Source organism: Panulirus ornatus, chromosome 32, assembly GCF_036320965.1.
Source record: "Panulirus ornatus isolate Po-2019 chromosome 32, ASM3632096v1, whole genome shotgun sequence".
Lineage (NCBI taxonomy): Eukaryota > Metazoa > Arthropoda > Malacostraca > Decapoda > Palinuridae > Panulirus > Panulirus ornatus.
The window spans coordinates 22,652,361-22,673,057 of record NC_092255.1 but is presented as its reverse complement, the minus strand read 5'-3'; the positions used below and the strand labels follow the sequence as shown (position 1 = coordinate 22,673,057).

The 20,697-nt window shown below is 37.8% G+C and overlaps 1 protein-coding gene across 4 annotated transcripts in view; it reads left to right on the top strand.

Annotated features, from left to right (window-relative positions):
• Positions 1-18,811, top strand: part of LOC139759169 (uncharacterized) — a 72,961-nt gene extending 54,150 nt beyond the window's left edge. For all 4 annotated transcript variants that reach the window (XM_071681217.1, XM_071681216.1, XM_071681215.1 and 1 more), the window contains 7 exons: positions 3,529-3,680; positions 8,387-8,559; positions 9,430-9,562; positions 10,262-10,403; positions 12,484-12,618; positions 13,835-13,985; positions 17,195-18,811. In XM_071681217.1, coding sequence (XP_071537318.1) covers positions 3,529-3,680; positions 8,387-8,559; positions 9,430-9,562; positions 10,262-10,403; positions 12,484-12,618; positions 13,835-13,985; positions 17,195-18,375 — 2,067 coding nt within the window. In that variant the 3' untranslated portion in view covers positions 18,376-18,811. The remainder of the gene's footprint in view (positions 1-3,528; positions 3,681-8,386; positions 8,560-9,429; positions 9,563-10,261; positions 10,404-12,483; positions 12,619-13,834; positions 13,986-17,194) is intronic.
• Positions 18,812-20,697: the final 1,886 nt, after the last annotated feature.

The window sequence follows — 20,697 nt, the reverse complement described above, 5'->3', positions numbered from 1 at the left end:
TCTTGGTTTGTCTTCATCACTGCTTGCTTCCCCTGATCCAGATGGAGGACATCGACACCTATTGAAATGCCTATGTTTGTTCTGGATGCAATAAATAGTGGGATATCACTGAAGACAAAAGCAAACATATTTTGCCAGTTGATGGGATAGAAAGCTATAGGTTTGTTGGGACTTTATGCGATTATGCATCATTAGTCAACAAATGTCTCAGATTATGATTATATACAGCATTGATTAGAGGAATATGTATGAGAGAGTGTAATGAAGAGGATGTGCTGAAATGGTTTGGACAAATAGAGAGGGTGAGTGAGGAAAGGATGACTTAAGAGAGTGTGCATGTCAGAAGTGGAAGGAACAAGGAAAAAGGGGAAACCAAGGAGTTGGAAGGATGGAGTGAAAGATACTTTGAAGGCTAAGGGCCTGAACATGCAGGAGGGTGCAAGGCATGTAAGGGATAGAGCGATGTGGCTTATAGGGGACTACTGCTAACAGTAGGCTTTAACGAAGCATATGATGCAGTAGGGGAAAGCATGAAAAATTCTGTGGGGTCTGGTTGTGGATAAGGTGCTCGAGTGTCTGCACATTATGCAAGACAGTTAGAGTGAATAAGGCCATTTCTTTGTCCGCTCCTGATGGTACCTTGTTAATGCAGGAAATGGCAGAGAATTTTAGAAGAAAGCATATTGAAATTAGAAATTCTTTTAAAAATTACTGTTGTAAAGATTTTTTTGTTTCAATGTGATGTCTTAAGTTGGTCTCAAGTTGATACAGTCTACCCTTTAGGGCCAGGGCCCTTCCCCATCAACTTAGTACCCTCCCACACCAATATAAAGGAAAGCATACCACTATTTTGGGTAATTTTGCTGAAATAACTGTGAAAAACAATAAGATCTATTTATGACATGCGGCATTTTTGTTTTGTAATGCATGAATATATTATTTGATGGCCTTCATCAGTGTCCGATTGGTTATATAAGAAATTACAAGAACTTTGAGGCATACTTTTTCAATAAAATGATAAAGTTTCTTTTTAGTTTATATAACTTTTTATTTCTTATTGCATGAAAATGATGAAACTAGTCTTTTTGTATTTGTTAATGTGTCTTCGGTCTACACTATTATGTTCATGCTGTTATCTAATTATGCCTTTTTTTTTTTACCAATCCTTACTAAATAAGGAATAGCCAGGTAAACAGTGAATTACAAAATTATACTGTAATCTAATGTCAAATAGAGTAAAGAATGCTAAGACAGAAATTTCTGAAATTTTTTATATTTTGAGTTTTTATCTGCACCAAAACATATCCTTATTGTTTGCTAGAATTTTGATATCATTGCATCTTTAGTCTGAATGCTGGCCAGTTTGCTTTCCTGTTGTCTGTGTATGTTTTTTGGTGTTTATGAGTACAGGGTGGCTAAATTCAAGTGTAATCAGATTGGGTAAGTGGTATGATGAGAGTTTGTGTCGTATGCTCGCAAGTGGTCCATATGTGCATTGATGATGGAGAAAGGTCTGGTGAGATTGATTGTTGGAGATTGGGGCTTGTTTGCATAAACTGAGGTTGATTTATGAGCGGTTCTCTTTTAGGATCTCTGGTGTGAGTGTTGAGTCATGCAGGAAGATGGATGTTTAAATATCCACCCAAATTAAGTTTTGAGCTTGTACACAAATATTCATATACTTACATCTCTGTTCCTCCCCAGGATCCTCTTCTTTTGGGATCCTGTAATGCATAAGGAGTCTCCCATGTCAAGAAGTTTGGTGATAAGTTTATATCTTTGTGGGATGGGTGCAGGACAATTGAGGAGTAGGTTTTCATTGTCTTATGTATTGAAGTTACAGCTTAGGCATGAGGGGTCTTGTGTAAGTAGAGTTAGTGTTTGTTTTGTTGATGTGATTGGTGTCCAGAACGCAGAAGTGTAGTTCAAACATGCTTGGGTAGGGAAATTTCAAATGGTTGTATGTGTAGGAGATTGGAGTTTCAGCCTGGGCTGGGAGTGTGGTTGTTTACCGTTTGTCAAGTTATTGCAGAGTGTATATGGTTTGTCAGTGTCTTGTTTATTGGTGTGGGGGAGAGCTTTGCTGAAGTGCAAAGTAGGAATACACTTATTTTTACTTGGCATATGATGCTTGGTTAGGAAGTGTTTGGATGAGAAGGCTCTCATGCTTTTGCAAAGAATGCAGCAAAATCACATTTTAAGTATTATTGTTTTGTGCTCATGCTTTTGCAAAGAATGCAGCAAAATCACATTTTAAGTATTATTGTTTTGTGCTTGGGTTGAATGTTTTTGGCATGTAGGCAACAGATGATTGTTCTCATTTCTCTATTTTTGTGGTTTGTAGCTTTGTTAAATTTGCCCGACAAGGTTGATCAGTACGCATGTGGGGCATAGCTGAGGTTGGAGTATGTAATTTGTTTGTAAAGGATACTAAAGGCTTCTTTTTCTCTTTATTTATTTATTTATTTTTTTTTTTTTTGAGGGTTAAGGTTTGAAACATATCTTAGGGGTTTAAAGTAATGGTGGATTTCTTTGGAGGTGCAGCTGTCCTGTTTCAGATGAGCTATTATTCTACTTATGTGATTTAGTTTTGATGTTTGTTATCGCTTGAGTATTGTCAGGGCACTGTAATGTGATAGTAGGTCATATGCATATGAGGCTTTCACATTGTGGTCTACCAGAAGCAGTGGAGGTCATTTAGGAGGAGATTGAAAAGATTTGGTGAAAAAAGACTTATACCTTGATAACTCCATTGTAGAGCTTGAGGGTTTTGGAGAAAGCCTTTGTGAATGACATACACAGGGGTTAGCAGACAGCACTTACAAGTATGGTAGTGACAACCCAAGCAAGAATTCACCTTTGATGAGGCTGTATCTTTGTCAGCCGATGGAAAACAGTACTGCATTGTCAAGAACCTTCATATTTCAGGGGAACTTGCTTTACTCTGCTCCCACGTGAAGTGCATCTTCGTAGCCACAAAGCCCTATTTAAAGGATCGTAGAAATACATGTTGATGATACATATACATTCACATATGCATGGGCAACATGAGTTTATTGTCAATGCAGCCGTCCATCCTAGCCTCAGGATTAGTTTATAAAATGAGTATCTGGCTTACTTAGGCAAGGTTATGTTTATATATAGCTTTAATGAGATGGCCTTGATTAGGGCATTCAGTTGCCCATGATATCTCAGAAAAAAAGTCCTCCTCTATGCAAAGGTAGATCAACAAAGGGTCATAACATGAAGTTATGGAAGAAACTTGTTTGAAAAGGTATAGAGAAATCTTTCATAGTATCAGAATATTTGATAAATGGAATAAACTGCAATGAAAGTCTGAATGCTGACTGCAAATAAAAGTTTAAAAAGTTGTTTGATAGTAGAAAAGGTTAAAATGTGGAGCCCCATGAGTGTACAAAAAGGTAATGACATACATATGTACATACATGAATATGTTATCATGGGATGACTTGTTTTGTAAAGTATACTGTCTGTATGTATTGTCTAAAAAAAATTTCTGTACCACAGCAACATGAAGAGTCTGATTCAGATGATGTTAAGATGACGAGAAAGCAAGGGCAAAAGTACTTCAACATTTGTGTGAAAAAGAGAAGGCGTCTTACCGACCTTGATGCTGAAGATGACGATGATGCGAGTGATGAGGACTTTATGAACACAAGGTAATCTTTCACTCATCTTTTGTACAACCATGGAATTGATTAGTAAACATAAACATGCTTCATTTGTGTTTTAAGTGTGTAAATCCTCGCATTTAAATAGTTTATATTAACAATTATTCCTTGATGTCATTATTTTTGATTTTGCCTTTACTGTATCAGTCCATCTGTCCTTATGTCTTTATGCACAGTTTTCCCAAGATTGTTAAATTAATTACTGAAAGATCACATGATTTTAGGCTTATATTTAATTCTGATACCATCTTTGTTGCTCTCCTTTGAACTTTCTTTGTTAGATGTTTGTACCTCTGTAGGTAAGTTGGCCACATGAGAGAAGCGTATTTGTGTTCTGGCATTATGTGTGAAGTGAAAAAGTTTGCTCTATAATTCCTTTTGTATGAAATTGAATGGTGTATCATATTTGAAAGCTGACAGTGTGCCTTTGTAACTGTTCTGTTAAGGTGTTAAGGGGGACTTTGGTGACAGGTTAGGGACAGTGTTGGCTCCCAAGTCTCACATACATGGATTCCTTCAGCTTGTTTCTTGCTAAATGAGAGTGTGTATGATATATGAATAAAGTGTTCAGTTTCAGAAAAGAAATGGATCCTTCAATATCCTCCTTGCACTTGTCAGCAAGTTTACTTCTCACTGAATGTTAGCATGTTCAGTTTCAGATATGAAATGGATCCCTCAATATCCTCCTTGCACTTGCCAGCAAGTTTACTTCTCACTGAATTGAAAGGTATAATATTTCCAAATGAATTTCTAACTTGTCACTTCTGCTGTGCCTGTATATGGAATAATAGTACAGCCTGAAAACAAGCTCAGTAGAGAGAAATTTCATCACATTTTCATATCTGATAGCTCTCAGACATATCATTTACACCTGTTTCCCATGTCAGAAGACATGTCATTTCACACCTTTCACATGCTCACTTACACTGAACTGAGCCAACACAAAGGTAATGATATAAATTTTTGCCTGTTTTCTGTTACTATTACGTACAAATCTATCCCTCACCCAGATGGGGATAAACAAGGGAGATAGATATGTAGTTTATTGGTTGATACCATAAGGCACTAGTGTGTTAGGTTTGATAATAATTAAATGAATTGATTTTTTTTTTTGGCTGCATTATTACATGACAGCTAGAGACTGAGTGTGAATGAATGTGGCCTTTGTTCTTTTCCTAGCGCTACCTCGCACACATGAGGGGGGAGGGGGTTGTTATTTCATGTGTGGCGGGGTGGCGATGGGAATGAATAAAGGCAGACTATGAATTATGTACATGTGTATATATGTATATGTCTGTGTGTGTATACATATGTATACGTTGAGATGTATAGGTATGTATATTTGCGTGTGTGGACGTGTATGTATATACATGTGTATGTGGGTGGGTTGGGCCATTCTTTCGTCTGTTTCCTTGTGCTGCCTTGCTAACGCGGGAGACAGCGACAAAGCAAAATAAATAAATAAATATTTTTTTTTTTTGGTACAACAGAGATGCATTGTGTTGTTTTAAGATTTTGAGTTGCTGTGTTATTTTGTTGTTTAAACTATCTTTTGAAGAGATGGAGCTTTGCCAATAACTAAACCCCTTGGCATAGAATAAAGAATTAGAAAAAAAAGATGTTCCTTTATGTAGATGTGGTAATGTTAGTCACCTAAATATTTTAAATAAATTTAGGTGAATAACTTGGAAGAGAGTGTAGGAAAAGAAACCTGAATATTAATGAAAGTAAAAGTATAGTTTTATATCGTGAGAAAAGGGAAACAGACTGTGAGCAAAGAAATCTGAGGATATTAGTAAAAAGATGTTCTGGAAGGAGGTAAATAGGGTGCGTAAGACAAGGGAGCAAATGGGAACTTCAGTAAAGGGCGTAAATGGGGAGGTGATAACAAGTAGTGGTGATGTGAGAAGGAGATGGAATGAGTATTTTGAAGGTTTGTTGAATGTGTCTGATGACAGAGTGGCAGATATAGGGTGTTTGGGTCGAGGTGGTGTGCAAAGTGAGAGGGTTAGGGAAAATGATTTGGTAAACAGAGAAGAGGTAGTAAAAGCTTTGCGGAAGATGAAAGCCGGCAAGGCAGCAGGTTTGGATGGTATTGCAGTGGAATTTGTTAAAAAAGGGGGTGACTGTATTGTTGACTGGTTGGTAAGGTTATTTAATGTATGTATGACTCATGGTGAGGTGCCTGAGGATTGGCGGAATGCTTGCATAGTGCCGTTGTACAAAGGCAAAGGGGATAAGAGTGAGTGCTCAAATTACAGAGGTATAAGTTTGTTGAGTATTCCTGGTAAATTATATGGGAGGGTATTGATTGAGAGGGTGAAGGCATGTACAGAGCATCAGATTGGGGAAGAGCAGTGTGGTTTCAGAAGTGGTAGAGGATGTGTGGATCAGGTGTTTGCTTTGAAGAATGTATGTGAGAAATACTTAGAAAAGCAAATGGATTTGTATGTAGCATTTATGGATCTGGAGAAGGCATATGATAGAGTTGATAGAGATGCTCTGTGGAAGGTATTAAGAATATATGGTGTGGGAGGCAAGTTGTTAGAAGCAGTGAAAAGTTTTTATCGAGGATGTAAGGCATGTGTACGTGTAGGAAGAGAGGAAAGTGATTGGTTCTCAGTGAATGTAGGTTTGCGGCAGGGGTGTGTGATGTCTCCATGGTTGTTTAATTTGTTTATGGATGGGGTTGTTAGGGAGGTAAATGCAAGAGTTTTGGAAAGAGGGGCAAGTATGAAGTCTGTTGGGGATGAGAGAGCTTGGGAAGTGAGTCAGTTGTTGTTCGCTGATGATACAGCGCTGGTGGCGGATTCATGTAAGAAACTGCAGAAGCTGGTGACGGAGTTTGGTAAAGTGTGTGGAAGAAGAAAGTTAAGAGTAAATGTCAATAAGAGCAAGGTTATTAGGTACAGTAGGGTGGAGGGTCAAGTCAATTGGGAGGTGAGTTTGAATGGTGAGAGGCTGGAGGAAGTGAAGTGTTTTAGATATCTGGGAGTGGATCTGTCAGCGGATGGAACCATGGAAGCGGAAGTGGATCATAGGGTGGGGGAGGGGGCGAAAATTTTGGGAGCCTTGAAAAATGTGTGGAAGTCGAGAACATTATCCCGGAAAGCAAAAATGGGTATGTTTGAAGGAATAGTAGTTCCAACAATGTTGTATGGTTGCGAGGCGTGGGCTATGGATAGAGTTGTGCGCAGGAGGATGGATGTGCTGGAAATGAGATGTTTGAGGACAATGTGTGGTGTGAGGTGGTTTGATCGAGTAAGCAACGTAAGGGTAAGAGAGATGTGTGGAAATAAAAAGAGCGTGGTTGAGAGAGCAGAAGAGGGTGTTTTGAAATGGTTTGGGCACATGGAGAGAATGAGTGAGGAAAGATTGACCAAGAGGATATATGTGTCGGAGGTGGAGGGAACGAGGAGAAGAGGGAGACCAAATTGGAGGTGGAAAGATGGAGTGAAAAGGATTTTGTGTGATCGGGGCCTGAACATGCAGGAGGGTGAAAGGAGGGCAAGGAATAGAGTGAATTGGAGCGATGTGGTATACAGGGGTTGACGTGCTGTCAGTGGATTGAATCAAGGCATGTGAAGCGTCTGGGGTAAACCATGGAAGGCTGTGTAGGTATGTATATTTGCGTGTGTGGACGTGTGTATGTACATGTGTATGGGGGGGGTTGGGCCATTTCTTTCGTCTGTTTCCTTGCGCTACCTCGCAAACGCGGGAGACAGCGACAAAGTATAAAAAAAAAAAAAAAAAAAAAAAATTAGTAAAAACAAAGATGAGCCATTAGGTGTGATAAAGTTTTTAAATGTCCCTATATCTTTAAGCTGCTAAAGCATTATTTTGGAAAATTAGATTGATTATTAGAGTGCAAGCAGTTAAATGTATTTCATGAGGCTTGGATAGTCTGTTGAATTAATGCAGATATGAGGGGGACATATGAAAAGAATGATCATATGATTATTATTATTATAGAGTGCAAGCAGTTAAAATGTATTTAATGAGGATTGGATAGCCTGTGAAATGAATACATATATGAGAGAGACATATGAAAAGATTGATCAAATCATTATTAGAGTGCAAAGAGTTAAGATGTATTTCATGAAGGTTGACTAGTCTGTTAAATGAATACAGATAGGGACATGAAAAGAATTATCAAGATTGCCTTGGATTAAGTTTAGTTCGATTAAATACAAAGAAGATTTGTAGCTAAAATGAAATGATAATTTGAAATAGTATTTTGTAAAAAGGTGATTGGATGGAATAACCTGTGTGTGTGTATTTAGAGGTGCTAGGGCTTGGAGAAGTTTAACATGACCCCTCTTGTTGTATGATAGGAATAGTTATATGGTTTATTGAAATACTTAATGTATGCAAAGAGTAAGGGTTATATCAGCAAGTATACATTAGAGGTTAAGTTGAATTGAAAATTATGAAATGATATTGGAAAGATGTATTAAGGGAAAGCAGTTAGAGATAAAAAAGACTCTATTGAAAAAAATAGATTTGGTGGTATTTTTGAAGAAAGGAAATAGTAGCGCTGTGCTATTGTAATTCAAAAGAACGTTTAGTGAGAGACAGCATGATTGTTCACAAACTTACTTTTTGGAGTTTTCATGAAGCCTCATAATAGTTGTAATGAAACCCCAAAATTAAAACTGTTATTTTCATGGTTTTCAATAATCCTTTGTAAACAGTGAAGAGGAGGAAGAGGAAACAGAGGAATCTGCAGAGTCTTCATCATCCATAACTACTGAAATGGAAACAGATGACTCTGATGTAGTTGGAGGAAAACGTCGCAGAAGCAGCAGATGGGATAGCCTCCCACTTCGTAGATCAGCGCGCAACAGAAGAGGTGGTCATGATGATGGTATGTTTTTTGTTAGACTCAGAACTTTATGGTATTGTTAATATTTGTGATGTGTATATACACATTTTACTTTTTGAATGCTGGGTATATTGATTATTTCTCATTATTGTTGAGCAAGTCAAGGATTCAGACTTATGCTTCTTGTGTCTGTGACTTCATCCTCATACCTCATGTTATGCTAAATTTTAGCACTCATTTCTTCAGTAGTTTCATATTTATGACATTTTTGTCTTCTTTGCATATGTTGTTTCTTTAAACTTGAATTCAAATCATAAAGCATCATCTGAAAAGTTTTGTAATTTGCAAAGTCCATCATCCACTGAACACTTTTTACAACATGGGTAATTTTGCTGATTCTCTACATGGATTTCACTCTTGTTTTAAAGGCATATTTAACTTTTCCATTTGATGTGTGTGTGTGTGTGTTTGTACCCTTGGTAAGATTTATAGCTAGTTCACTCAGTTCAGTTCTCTGTCCTTATATGTTTATGCCCTACCTTCCCTCAAGTGTATACATCTACTTAGTTTTATTGATATACCTCTGACTACAGTGCCTGATCAGTCTCTCATAAGCCAGGTTGGATCATTAGAAGATATTACAAATTTGCATGTATATGTTGTAAAGTGACCTTTTTATTTGTAAATTAAATAATTTTTGATGAGTTTTAGTGAGAGTCCTCATTTCATACACATACAAACTCAGGTTTAAATCTGGAATTACATTATATATACTTGCATTGTAGATTCATTAATATGTGTAATGTAATTCTTTTTCCAAAGAAGACTTTTTTAATGTTGTTTATGGATGTTTTTATATTAAGAATAAAGTTTGTTAAACCGTTTGAAGTTATACATGAACTTCTCTTGCAGACAGCGAAAATGAAGAGAGATATATCAAAAAACACAGAAACAAGAAGAAAAGACGGAAACGAAGTTCAACTGAGGATGAGGACGAAGACATGAGTTCAGACAGTGAAAGAAGTTATAGAAGAAAGAGGAAAATGTGAGTTTATTTGTTATTAGATACCTAATGGACTCTGTTTTTCAAAAATGTAAGGGTAGAAAGTGCAGTTTTCAAAACTCAGATGTTATAGAGCTCATGCAACCAGTGGATCTTTTTATGCCATGTCCAGCTCATGACAGAGCATGATTATGTTGTGGGATCTGTCTGACATTTTCTTGATCATGTGAGGGGTTACAAGATGAAATGCTGCCCTAACACTATCTTTTAGTTCATCAGATGTTTCTAAAAACATAACACAGAACCAGGCACAGAAACAATTATTTTTAGAGAATGACTGAATAAGCATCCATTGGAAGCCTGTCTTATGTAATAACATTTTAACATTTTTAAAGGTACATGCAATGTAATGTACTAAGGTAGCGCCATTTGATATGTGCCTGGGTATAAAAAAAAGAACACTAAAATTGCATTTTTTTATTTTAAGCAACTCGAATGGCACCATATTTTTTCCTGTTGGGACTGCATTTATATGTTGCCGCCTGCATTTACTCAAGTTTAGGGAATAAGATAGGGCAGTGCGTTAAGAATGTCATTTTTTATGAAGTGAGTTACTGTATTATTCTGTTCATGTGTGGTGCATTAGGATGAAAGGTATGAAGCAGGTGATGATCAGAATGTTGTTTTCAGTAGATTTTTTTTTTTTGTATGTTTAATCTTTTAATTTTCTTACATAAACAGAAAAAAGAAACCACTAGCAAGATCCAGAGGGAAAAAGGGTGCCAAGATTAAAGCTGGTAAAAAACAAACAAAACCCAAACCTAAACCGAAAAAAGAAACTGGTGAAGATGGAGAAGAGGAGAAAAAACCCTCAAAACCAAGAGTAAGTAATTTTGCTACAGATTGTTCCTTATCCCTTTCAATGTACAGTGTAGTGCATTTGGACTTTGAGCTTACAGTAGTAAAATTGTTTATTGTTTGTCTTTGTGAATCTTATTCAGAAGTCTATCCATAACCCATAAGTATGTTGTGTTTTGAAATGAATTATTCATGCGCATGTAATTTACGAAGACCCATTAATATTAAAAACAGAATTCCATAACATGTCAGTTTGAAGTTTTCCAAAATATACTGAAAGATTATTGATTATCCCATATTGGAGGAACAGGTTATGATCATACAAAATGCATGGTCACTAATCTTTCCTTTGCTAATGGAAGATTTTTAATGTTTTATGGAAAAGAATAATATAGCAAAAGTTTCCATTATTTACTTAAAAAGAATAACTGCTCAGGAAGATGGTTTGCCAAACTTGTCATATTATTCTTTAAATGTAAGTATAGTTACCCATGCTTAACTAAAGCTTGTGTAATGGTATTCTACTTTAATGTAATTTATAGAATATGCTTTAATGGAATTTTCAATCTTTAGCTTTAAAGTTTCTCTCTGTCAACTGGTTGACTTTCTGGAACAATATATGACTGCTTTGCAGTGATATTGTTCTGTTTTAGCTATACAGACAGACCTTTGACTATTAGGGAGAAAAAGAGAGAGGAAGAGGGATATACCAAAGAAGTGGATATGAAGGGAAAAAAGTTAAGTAGACATTCATCTATAAGAAGGCAAGACATATGAATGGCAAGTTTTTAAAATAAAATGCTTAATTTTCCAAGCAAACATTCCACTTACCTTGTGCAGTTATGTACTTCAACAAAGCAAAAGCAATTAAAAGTACTCTTCAAGAAGACTAGAAGAAAATTTTTTGGGTATGTTCTACAGATATTTCATTCCTATAGTTTTGCTGAAATTTTCGAGGGTCATTAGCCATAGCTAACAGAGAATTTTTTACAAAGTCTTTACCTTTGCTCTCTAACAGTTCGAAGAAAATGCTCAAAACCATTACCAGTGGGAACACAGGTATAGATACAAAAATGAGAAGAGTTTAAATGGAAAGTGATTTGGAAGGCACCATAGACATTGACTCAGCCATGGAAAGTGAGTTAGAAAATACCACGGGAAATGACACTGTAGGGGGCATAGATAGAAGGCACATTAAATGTTGATTCAGGTACGAAGAGAGAGAGAATACTGGGAGATTGACTTGGGATGTGGTGTGCAAACATGACAGAAATAGGAAGAGGGATAAGATGAACCTTGTGTAGGTCTTTTTCTTGCAACCATACACTTATATGTAAAAAGCCAGATTTTAGAGAAACTTTATAACCTCCCAAAAGTCTTGATTGGCACCCTTCTTTTCTTATTGTTACAGATTTATGTACTGATGTAATTTTGAATAATTAGAAAGGAATTTCCCTGTCTTTGTGATGGTTATCTGCTATATCCTTTGATAAATCAAGAATATCTTTCTCTCTCACATTGGTGGTTATCTGCTGTAATCTTGAAATGATTAAAAATGTATCTTCCTCACACTGTGGTATTCAGTTGATACTCCATCACCCTGCTGAAGTTGGTGTTACAGGTTACTTGATTTACAATAAAGAGTAGATTTATTTTTAGTGCTCTTTTTTCTTTTACTTGCACTTCATGCATCTCTTAACTCAAGTTATGCATTTTGATTGCTTTTGCTTTGATTCTTTTTTGAATGAAAATGAATTGCATCACTCCAAACTCTTTAAAATTTCACATTAATTGAACTCTTCATGTCTTTCCACGATTGTTGTTACCATTCAGACTAAGCTTATGCTGTACTTGTTTACCTAGCCCTTCGGCTCATAGGCAATATAACGTATGAGAAATATTTCTTGAATGGTCCATGCTCATTATTCCCTACCTTGACTTGCACACATAGGCTGCTGATAGCTTGTTTCATCATATCTTTTTTCTTTGAGCAGTGGAGTATATGTTCATTTTTACCTGTCTGCGTGTGTATTTGTGTTTTATGTAATGTATGTGTATAACAGTTGCAGATTTGATCTTGATGTTATTGTTTATTATACTTGCAGATAAAGTACTCAAAACCCCCTAAGCCTAAAACTGAAGACCACGAGGAAGAGGTCACCCAACGTAGAGTTACCCGAGGCCGACAAGTCAACTATTTTGATGCCCTTATGATGTCAGATGAAACAGAAGAAGAAGAGGTAAGAACTGAGAACTGGGAGACTTAGTGCCTGTGGTTGCTGCAGTAAAGGCACTGGTATTTTCAACATTATTTGATATGAGCAAGTAAAACACTTGCTTGACCTTGATAACACTGTTTGACTTTTGCTGCTGGTAATTCCTCAAACTTTACATATTTTTTTTTTCTGTTCATGTTGGCTGTTAGCAAGGTAGTGCTATGAATATTGTTACAAAAATATTATGAAAGACTAATGTTTATTATATCAAGAAAGTTTATAAGGTAAAATGTGATAATAATTAGTAATCAGAGTTTTGTGTAGGTAGAATAATCTATAAAATGTGCAGTTGCAACTCTTGTAACACTCAGGCCTTACTCCCACACTTTTTACTGAAACTTCTACAAAACATCTTTTCTTTTCTTTCAAACTGTTCGCCATTTCCCGCATTAGCGAGGTAGCGTTAAGAACAGAGGACTGGGCCTTTGAGGGAATACCCTCACCTGGCCCAATTCTCTGTTCCTTCTTTTGGGAAAAAAAAAAAAAAAAACTTCTACAAAACATATACACATTATTATTAGAATCACAGTGATGGACAAAATATACTCAGTCTTTAAACAACTGGAAAAACATGAATTTTCAGTTGTAAAGGATGCCTTAGTAAAGAGTTACAGGGGTAAGTTATTTATGTCACTTTTACACAGTTCCTTTTTGAAACATCTTACAAAATGACAAATTGTACCAAGAATTCTGACAATTGCCCTCGAGTCCTGCCTAATACTGGTAGCCCTGCTCTCCTCTCTTTCCATCTATATCTATATTTGTTGTTGGAAAGTTATGGATCTTTTGCAAGCCTGTTGACAGGGTAATGGTTTCAGTTGTCACATGTCTTTTAAGAAAATTTTACTGTTAAGTTAGTAATGGTTTCAGATATCACATGTCTCAAAGGTTTAAGGGCAGTCATAGGTCACTGATAGTTCTGTTGGTAGGGATTGGTGAGGAAGATTTTAAGCAGTCTTTGCTAGTTTTCAGTTAAAAAATCTCAGAGCTCTGTAACTTGTTTCAGCATCAACAGTCAAGGCTAAATAATTTGGTATTTGTAGTTGATTTAATGAATTGTCTTGAATAAGTGAAATAATTGTAATTTTTTTATTTAGACATTTAGTTTCATAATTCATACATAAGTAACTTGATTATGCAGTTCCCAGTAATTTACTTACACCTTTTTTACACCTTTCAGCCAAAGAAGAAGTGGAGAGGTAAGGTGATGAAGGGAGAGCGTGCTCCTACAGAGAGCAGTGAGTATGAAGCTTCAGATGATGAGAGAATGAAGCGTCGAGGAGTCAGTGGTGGACTTGGAAGAGGCAAGGTCATGAAAGGGGAAGAGGAAGGTGAGTCAGTTTTGGAAGTTTTCTTATGTATAAGAATATTTAAGACCAAGTAAATCATAATTGGTGATCAAAAACCATATTGAACAGACCATGTAAATTTGCACTGACACTGAAGATTGTACAGTAATGTACTTATTTACTAATATTGCTTAACTGAAAATTAGTGAAGGACATAGATTGGATGACAGTTTGCAGTCCAGTAACTGTCATGATTTTTTTTACTAGTAATGAGTATACTTAAGGTACCAGAACTGTTATAATGGACCTTCCTTTCAATTTTATCTTAGCATTTGGAATAGAAGAATGGGCCAGTTTAACCTCCTGGAATGTTGAGGTTAGGATACCTGAATGTGCATGGATGTAACTAGGATAACAAGGGAGAGATAGGTATGTGACAGGACTGGAACCAGGATGTTGAAATTGACTGCAAGTAACTTCAAGGGAAAGGGAGAAGAATGGATTGGGAATATCTTAAGCATAGAGTCAGAGGTGAGTGTGAAGGTAAGAGCCAAGGAAAGGGTAGCATTTCAGCTGAAGATGGAGATGTGGGAATGTGTAAAAGAGTGGAAAAAAGTGAACTCCAGACTGATGTTGGTAATAGTAAAAGGATTATGAGAGGGGGATGATTTTAGTGCTGATGCACCTGGACACTAGAGGAATAAGGAGAAAGGTGTTTTGTAAGGAGCTGACTGAGTGTGTTCAGCAATATTGATGTCAGAGAGTGAGTATAATGGATGGGTGATTTTAATGCAAAGGAAGGTAATGTGTAAGTTGAAGGCATAACTGGGAGGCATGAGGTACCAATTGATGTACCATTGATTTGAAAGAAAATGGTGAATATGTTGTGGAGTTGTGTGCTGATAAAGGACTGGTGACTGATAATACTTTGTTTAAAAGAGGGACATACATAAGTTTATATTGGTCAGTGGGACAAATTGTGGGCAGGTATTATTGGATTATGTACCATTTGATATGGATAGGGATGTGAATATGCTGAGAAGGGCAGCTGGTGGATGTCAGATCACTGCTTGGTGCAGGTAAGCATTAGGGTTTGTAGTCGCTTTAGGAAAGAGGAAGTATAATGATTGGAAAGAGGGTGGTGAAAATGATTGGAAAGAGCATGATGAAAGTGAATGAGCTTGGAAAAGAGGCTTGTTGGAAAAGATGCCTGGAGAAATTTAGTGTAGAATGACAAAAGGTGAAAGTAAGTGAATTTAGGGAAGTTTGTCAGGAAAGGGAAGTATATAGGGAAGCAGTGCTTGCATGTATGAGAGTATGGTATGTGAAAGATAGGATTAGGGCACCTGAAAAAGGTTAGTGAGTGGTGGAATGAGAAGATAGGATTAGGGCACCTGAAAAAGGTTAGTGAGTGGTGGAATGAGGAAGTTAAGCTGCTAGTGAGAGAGAAGTGAGAGACTTATGGGAGATAATTGTAGGAATGGAGTTTGAGGGATTAGGAAATGTTCAAGAGGAAGGGGCAAGGACTAAAAAAAAAAGGGGGGGGGGGCAATTGTGAGATTAGATGAGCATTAACAAATGTCATGAAGGATAAGATATTGGTTTCAAGGGAGGTAAAAAGTGTGAGGAGAATAAGAGAACTAATGGGAGCATCAGTGAAGGGGCCAGAAGGGGAAGTTGTAACAGCCAGAAATGAGGTGAAGAGGAGATGGAGTGAATATTTTAAGACTGTTAGTGGTGTACATTGATAGGGTGGCAGATATAGGATGCTTTGTACTTAGAGGTATGCGAGGTGGGACATTTATGGCAAGTGGTTTAGTGAAAAGAGGATAGGAGAAAACCTTCATAATATGAAACTATGGCAAAGCACCTAGAGTGTATGGGATTGCAGGTGAATTTTGTGATTAGTTAGGATTTTCATTAATATACAGAATTTGTGAGTGTCTTTTGCATTTTAAAGAATAGATTGCAAGTATAATGCAAAAAAATCAAACTTATTAATGATCTTGCAACACATCATTTTGGTCAGTATTCTTTTAGGTCATTACCTCAAGGTCAGCAAGAGCCCACAGTATTCATACCATCATAGTACTCAAGGGTCTTCAGTTACACCAGTTAAAGTAAAGCTATTAAGAGTCATTTTCATGTGCTGATTTTCATTCTGTCACTGAATACTTGCCTTATACTGATTTTTAACTAAGAATGATGGCACTTTCTAGCACTTACGAATGTTTGTTATTATCCTGACCATACTAAAGGTGAGGTGAGGTGCTGGAGGATTGGCAAAATGCTTGTGTAGTGCCATAGTATGAAAGCGAGGAAGACAAAGGGGAAGTTCATATTACAGACGAGATGTAGGTTTTTTGACTGTACCTGATAAGTTGTATGGAAGAGTGGTATGGGAGAGTGGTGGCATGCACAGAACAGATCCGGGAGGATCATTGTGGTTTCAGGAGTAATAGAGGATGTGTGGATCAGGTGTTTGCTTTGAAGAATTTAAATTTGAGTGGAGAGAACTTGGAGGAATTGAATTGTCTTACATATCTAGTAGTGTTCCTAGTAGTGAATGGAACCATGGGAGCTGAAATGAGTCATAGGGTGGATGGGGGGCAAAAGTTCTGGGTGCTTTAAGGAATATGTTGAGAAAGAGGTCATATCTCTGAGGACAAAGATGGGTGTGTTTGATGGCATAGTTGTTCTGAGTGTTGTATGCACGTGAGGCAGGGGCACCGGACAATAAAGCATGGAAGCTAATGAACTTGGAAAAGAAATGTTTGAGGAAATGTGGTGTGAGGAGGTTTAGCTCAGGCAAAAAATGATAGGATAAGGGAGGGGTGTGGTAATAAGGTGAAGAGAGTATGCTGCCATGATTGGACAAGCGAAAAAAATGAATGTGGAGAGGTTTAAAAAGAGGGTATTTGTATGGTATGTGGAAGCACAGAAAATAGAAAACAGGTATGATTGTAAGAGGTTATCCTTTTTAACCATTTTCTTTTTGCGGAACTCAGCTTGTGGTACTTATAGCCAAATTCATTGACAGTTAAGACAAAAGAAAATCAGATTATCATCATCGCTATTTTGACTCAGATTTTCATCAGTGGTTTTTCAGCATTCTGGGTTTAAACAAAATGTAAGCTTTTACCTTGAATGCATCCCAGTTTTGTCAGTTTTATTGTTACTAGCTACAAGTAATTGACTTCTTTCACATTTTCCTCTTTCTTTCATCTTTTATTCTTTTTTCCGTTGTACAGATGAAGAAAATAAGCTTGGCCAAGGAAAGAAAAAACGTGGACGGCCAAAGAAGGGTGATGAACTCATTGGAAAGCCATCTCCAACTAGACCTTCTGCTATTGTATCTACAGAGCCTATTCCAGTATCTACAACGCCACCTGTGCCATCTCTTCCAATTATGTCATCAGTATCAGTTGTGCCAGTTACACCAGTTGTGACAACTGCCCCTGCTGCTAGCTCACCTGCCCATAATACTCCAGAGCCTGTTGTTAGTACACCACCAACTACTCCAGCACCTATTGCAAATAATAAGGGAATATCCGTAAGTATTGCTGCCACTAATGTGGGAAGCAGTAGCCCTGTTCATCAGCCAGTTGGTAAATGGTCTCCACATGTATCAGGGGTGAGTGGGACTCCTGGCACACCTCCCAGACCAAGTGTAGGCTCTGGACCTGCACCAGGTGCTGGTACGCCACCTCGCCCAGGTCTTTCTGGTCCGTCAGTAACAGCATCACCACCACCGCCATATCGTTCCTCCCCATTACCAGTGACGCCAGGCGGTCCTGGAGCACCTCCTAGTTGTACAGCACCTAGCAGTTTGCCACCTGTGGTACCTCCTACTACTACTTCAACCCATTCTCCAAGTTATCCACCATACAGACCTCCACCAGAACATTTTCCAGCTCATCCAGCTTTTCCTGGGTATGCACCTCCTGGTAGGCACTCTCCAAGCCCTCACGGGGTTCCTCCTCGACATCCAGCCCACTTGCCACCTGGACATTCTCTTCCTCGCATGCCTAGTAATTATGGGCCACCCCCTCTTACTAGTGCGCCTGGTCCAGGCCAAGGGCCATATGCCTCTAGAGGTGTTCCACCTCATCCAGGAGTTTTACGAGGTCCTCCACATGATTTATACAGACCGCCCCTAAGTGGTCTTCCTGGTCACGGGTCACCCAGTCATCCTGGTCACCCTCACCTTGTTATGAAACCTGGCTATCCTGGGTTAGAACCTCTACCATATCCCAGTTCCCCAGGTCCAAGCCCAATAAGTTTGCATCAGGGATCCCAGGGATCTCCTGCACATCATTCACCCAGTGAAGACAGTAAAGATGAGACGCATCCTACTGGTAAGGGTCCAGGAGAATTCAGTAGTGGCTTAATGTCCTACTTTTCTAGCCAACGTGATGATGATATCGAGTGATGGCAATTGAGTTTTGGCTTGAGGTGGCATCTCTTTTTGTGGCAGTTTCACGAAGGACTTGTATTTACTCCCTAATATTTTTGTATTCTCATTTTATAAGGTCTCAAGCTGTGACTCGTTACATGTAGACATATTCTCATACACAATGGGTTCGAACAGCCTTGACAAAAATATTCCTGTGAGGTCTCGTCTTGATCAGAATTCATGAATTACTTTTATGGGTTGAAGCACAAATTGGGTTTATTGCTGTTAAGGTTCTGAGACCAGTCATTTTACCTGACATAAATTATTAGAACTGCAGAGATATTTTAGATATGATTTTTGTGTCTTGTATGTGTTGTAGTGCTGTACATAGTAAGCTTTTTGTATTTCCTTCAAAGGATTCTGTAAAATAATGTGCAAAGTTACAAAGCTATAATAAAACTAGAAGAATTTTCTTTTTCTCTCCTTTGTAAGGGAGAATCAGTACCCTTATTTTCACCTTTCAAACATTCACAATATTTCCTTTCCATGATTCATCCTTATTACCTAAATCAGTCAACTAATGGTTCTTGGGTAGCATGTTAGTAAGCTGCTGCCCATAGATGAGTCTTTGAGTTATGAAAAATATATGATTAGTCTAGTATGCAAAATGAAACATTTTATGAGTTCTTTTAATAAAAGTAAGCAATTCTGATTGATAATGACATGCTTGTTATCAGTGTATGATCCATTTTTTTCATGTTTAGATTACATACAATAGTATATAAAGAAAATACAGAATAAATTCATTTTTATAAGGTATTCAATGCACCATATTCTATGGCATCTTTTATGTCTCAACTTTGATACATTTAATGCATGTATTCAAAATGAACACAGACTTATAAATGTGTGTAATACATTGTCATTGCCATTCCATGATTAGCCAAGTTAAAGAAACTCGGGTTTCTTTTAATTTAGTCGTAGTGAACTGATTTGTGGGCATCACTCATGAGACCAGCAGTAGTTTACCAGTATGAGGATATCCCATCTTTGCTGATAATTCCTCCTCATTTCCAAAATGTCTTTGTGGAATCTATCACTCTGCTTTTTACTTACAGCTCCTAAGGTTTCTGGTAAAAAAATAGATCCGAGTGAGAAACTGGAGAAGTTGGTGACTAAGTTAAGAAGAGTGTGTATGTTAAGGCCCTGATTGCTCAAAATCTTTTTCACTCCATCCTTCCACCTCAAATTTGGTCTCCCACTTCTCTTTGTTCCCTCCACCTCTGACACATATATCCTCTTTGTCAATCTTTCCTCTCATTCTCTCCATGTGACCAAACCACCTCAATACACCCTCTTCTGCTCTCTCAACCACACTCTTTTTATTACCACACATCTCTTTTACCCTTTCATTACTTACTCGATCAAACCACCTGACACCACATATTGTCCACAAACATCTCATTTCCAACACATTCACCCTCCTCTGCACAACCCTATCTATAGCCCATGCCTCACAACCATATAACATTGTTGGAACCACTATTCCTTCAAACATACCCATATATATATTTCTATGTTCATTTATTTATTTTGCTTTGTCGCTGTCTCCCGCGTTAGCGAGGTAGTGCAAGGAAACAGACGAAAGAATGGCCCAACCCACCCACATGCACATGTATATACATACACATCCACACACGCAAATATACATACCTGTACATCTCAAAGTATACATATATATATACACACACAGACATATATACACATGTACATAATTCATACTGTCTGTCTTTATTCATTCCCATCGCCACCCCGCCACACATGAAATAACAACCCTTCCCCCCGCATGTGTGCAAGGTAGCGCTAGGAAAAGACAACAAAGGCCACATTTGTTCACACTCAGTCTCTATCTGTCATGAATAATGCACTGAAACCACAGCTCCCTTTCCACATCCAGGCCCCACAGAACTTTCCATGGTTTACCCCAGATGCTTCACACACCCTGGTTCAATCCATTGACAGCACGTCGACCCCAGTATACCACATTGTTCCAATTCACTCTATTCACCCAATTCACCCTCCTGCATGTTCAGGCCCCGATCACTCAAAAATTTTTTTTTTTCCATCTTTCCACCTCCAATTTGGTCTCCCACTTCTCCTCGTTCCCACCACCTCTGACACATATATCCTCTTGGTCAGTCTTTCCTCACCTGGCCCCCTTCTCTGTTCCTTCTTTTGGAAAATTAAGAAAAACGAGAGGCGGAGGATTTCCATTCCCTGTGTGTCATAGAAGGCGACTAAAAGGGAAGGGAGTTGGGGTCTGGAAATCCTCCCCTCCCGTTTATGATTTTCCAAAAG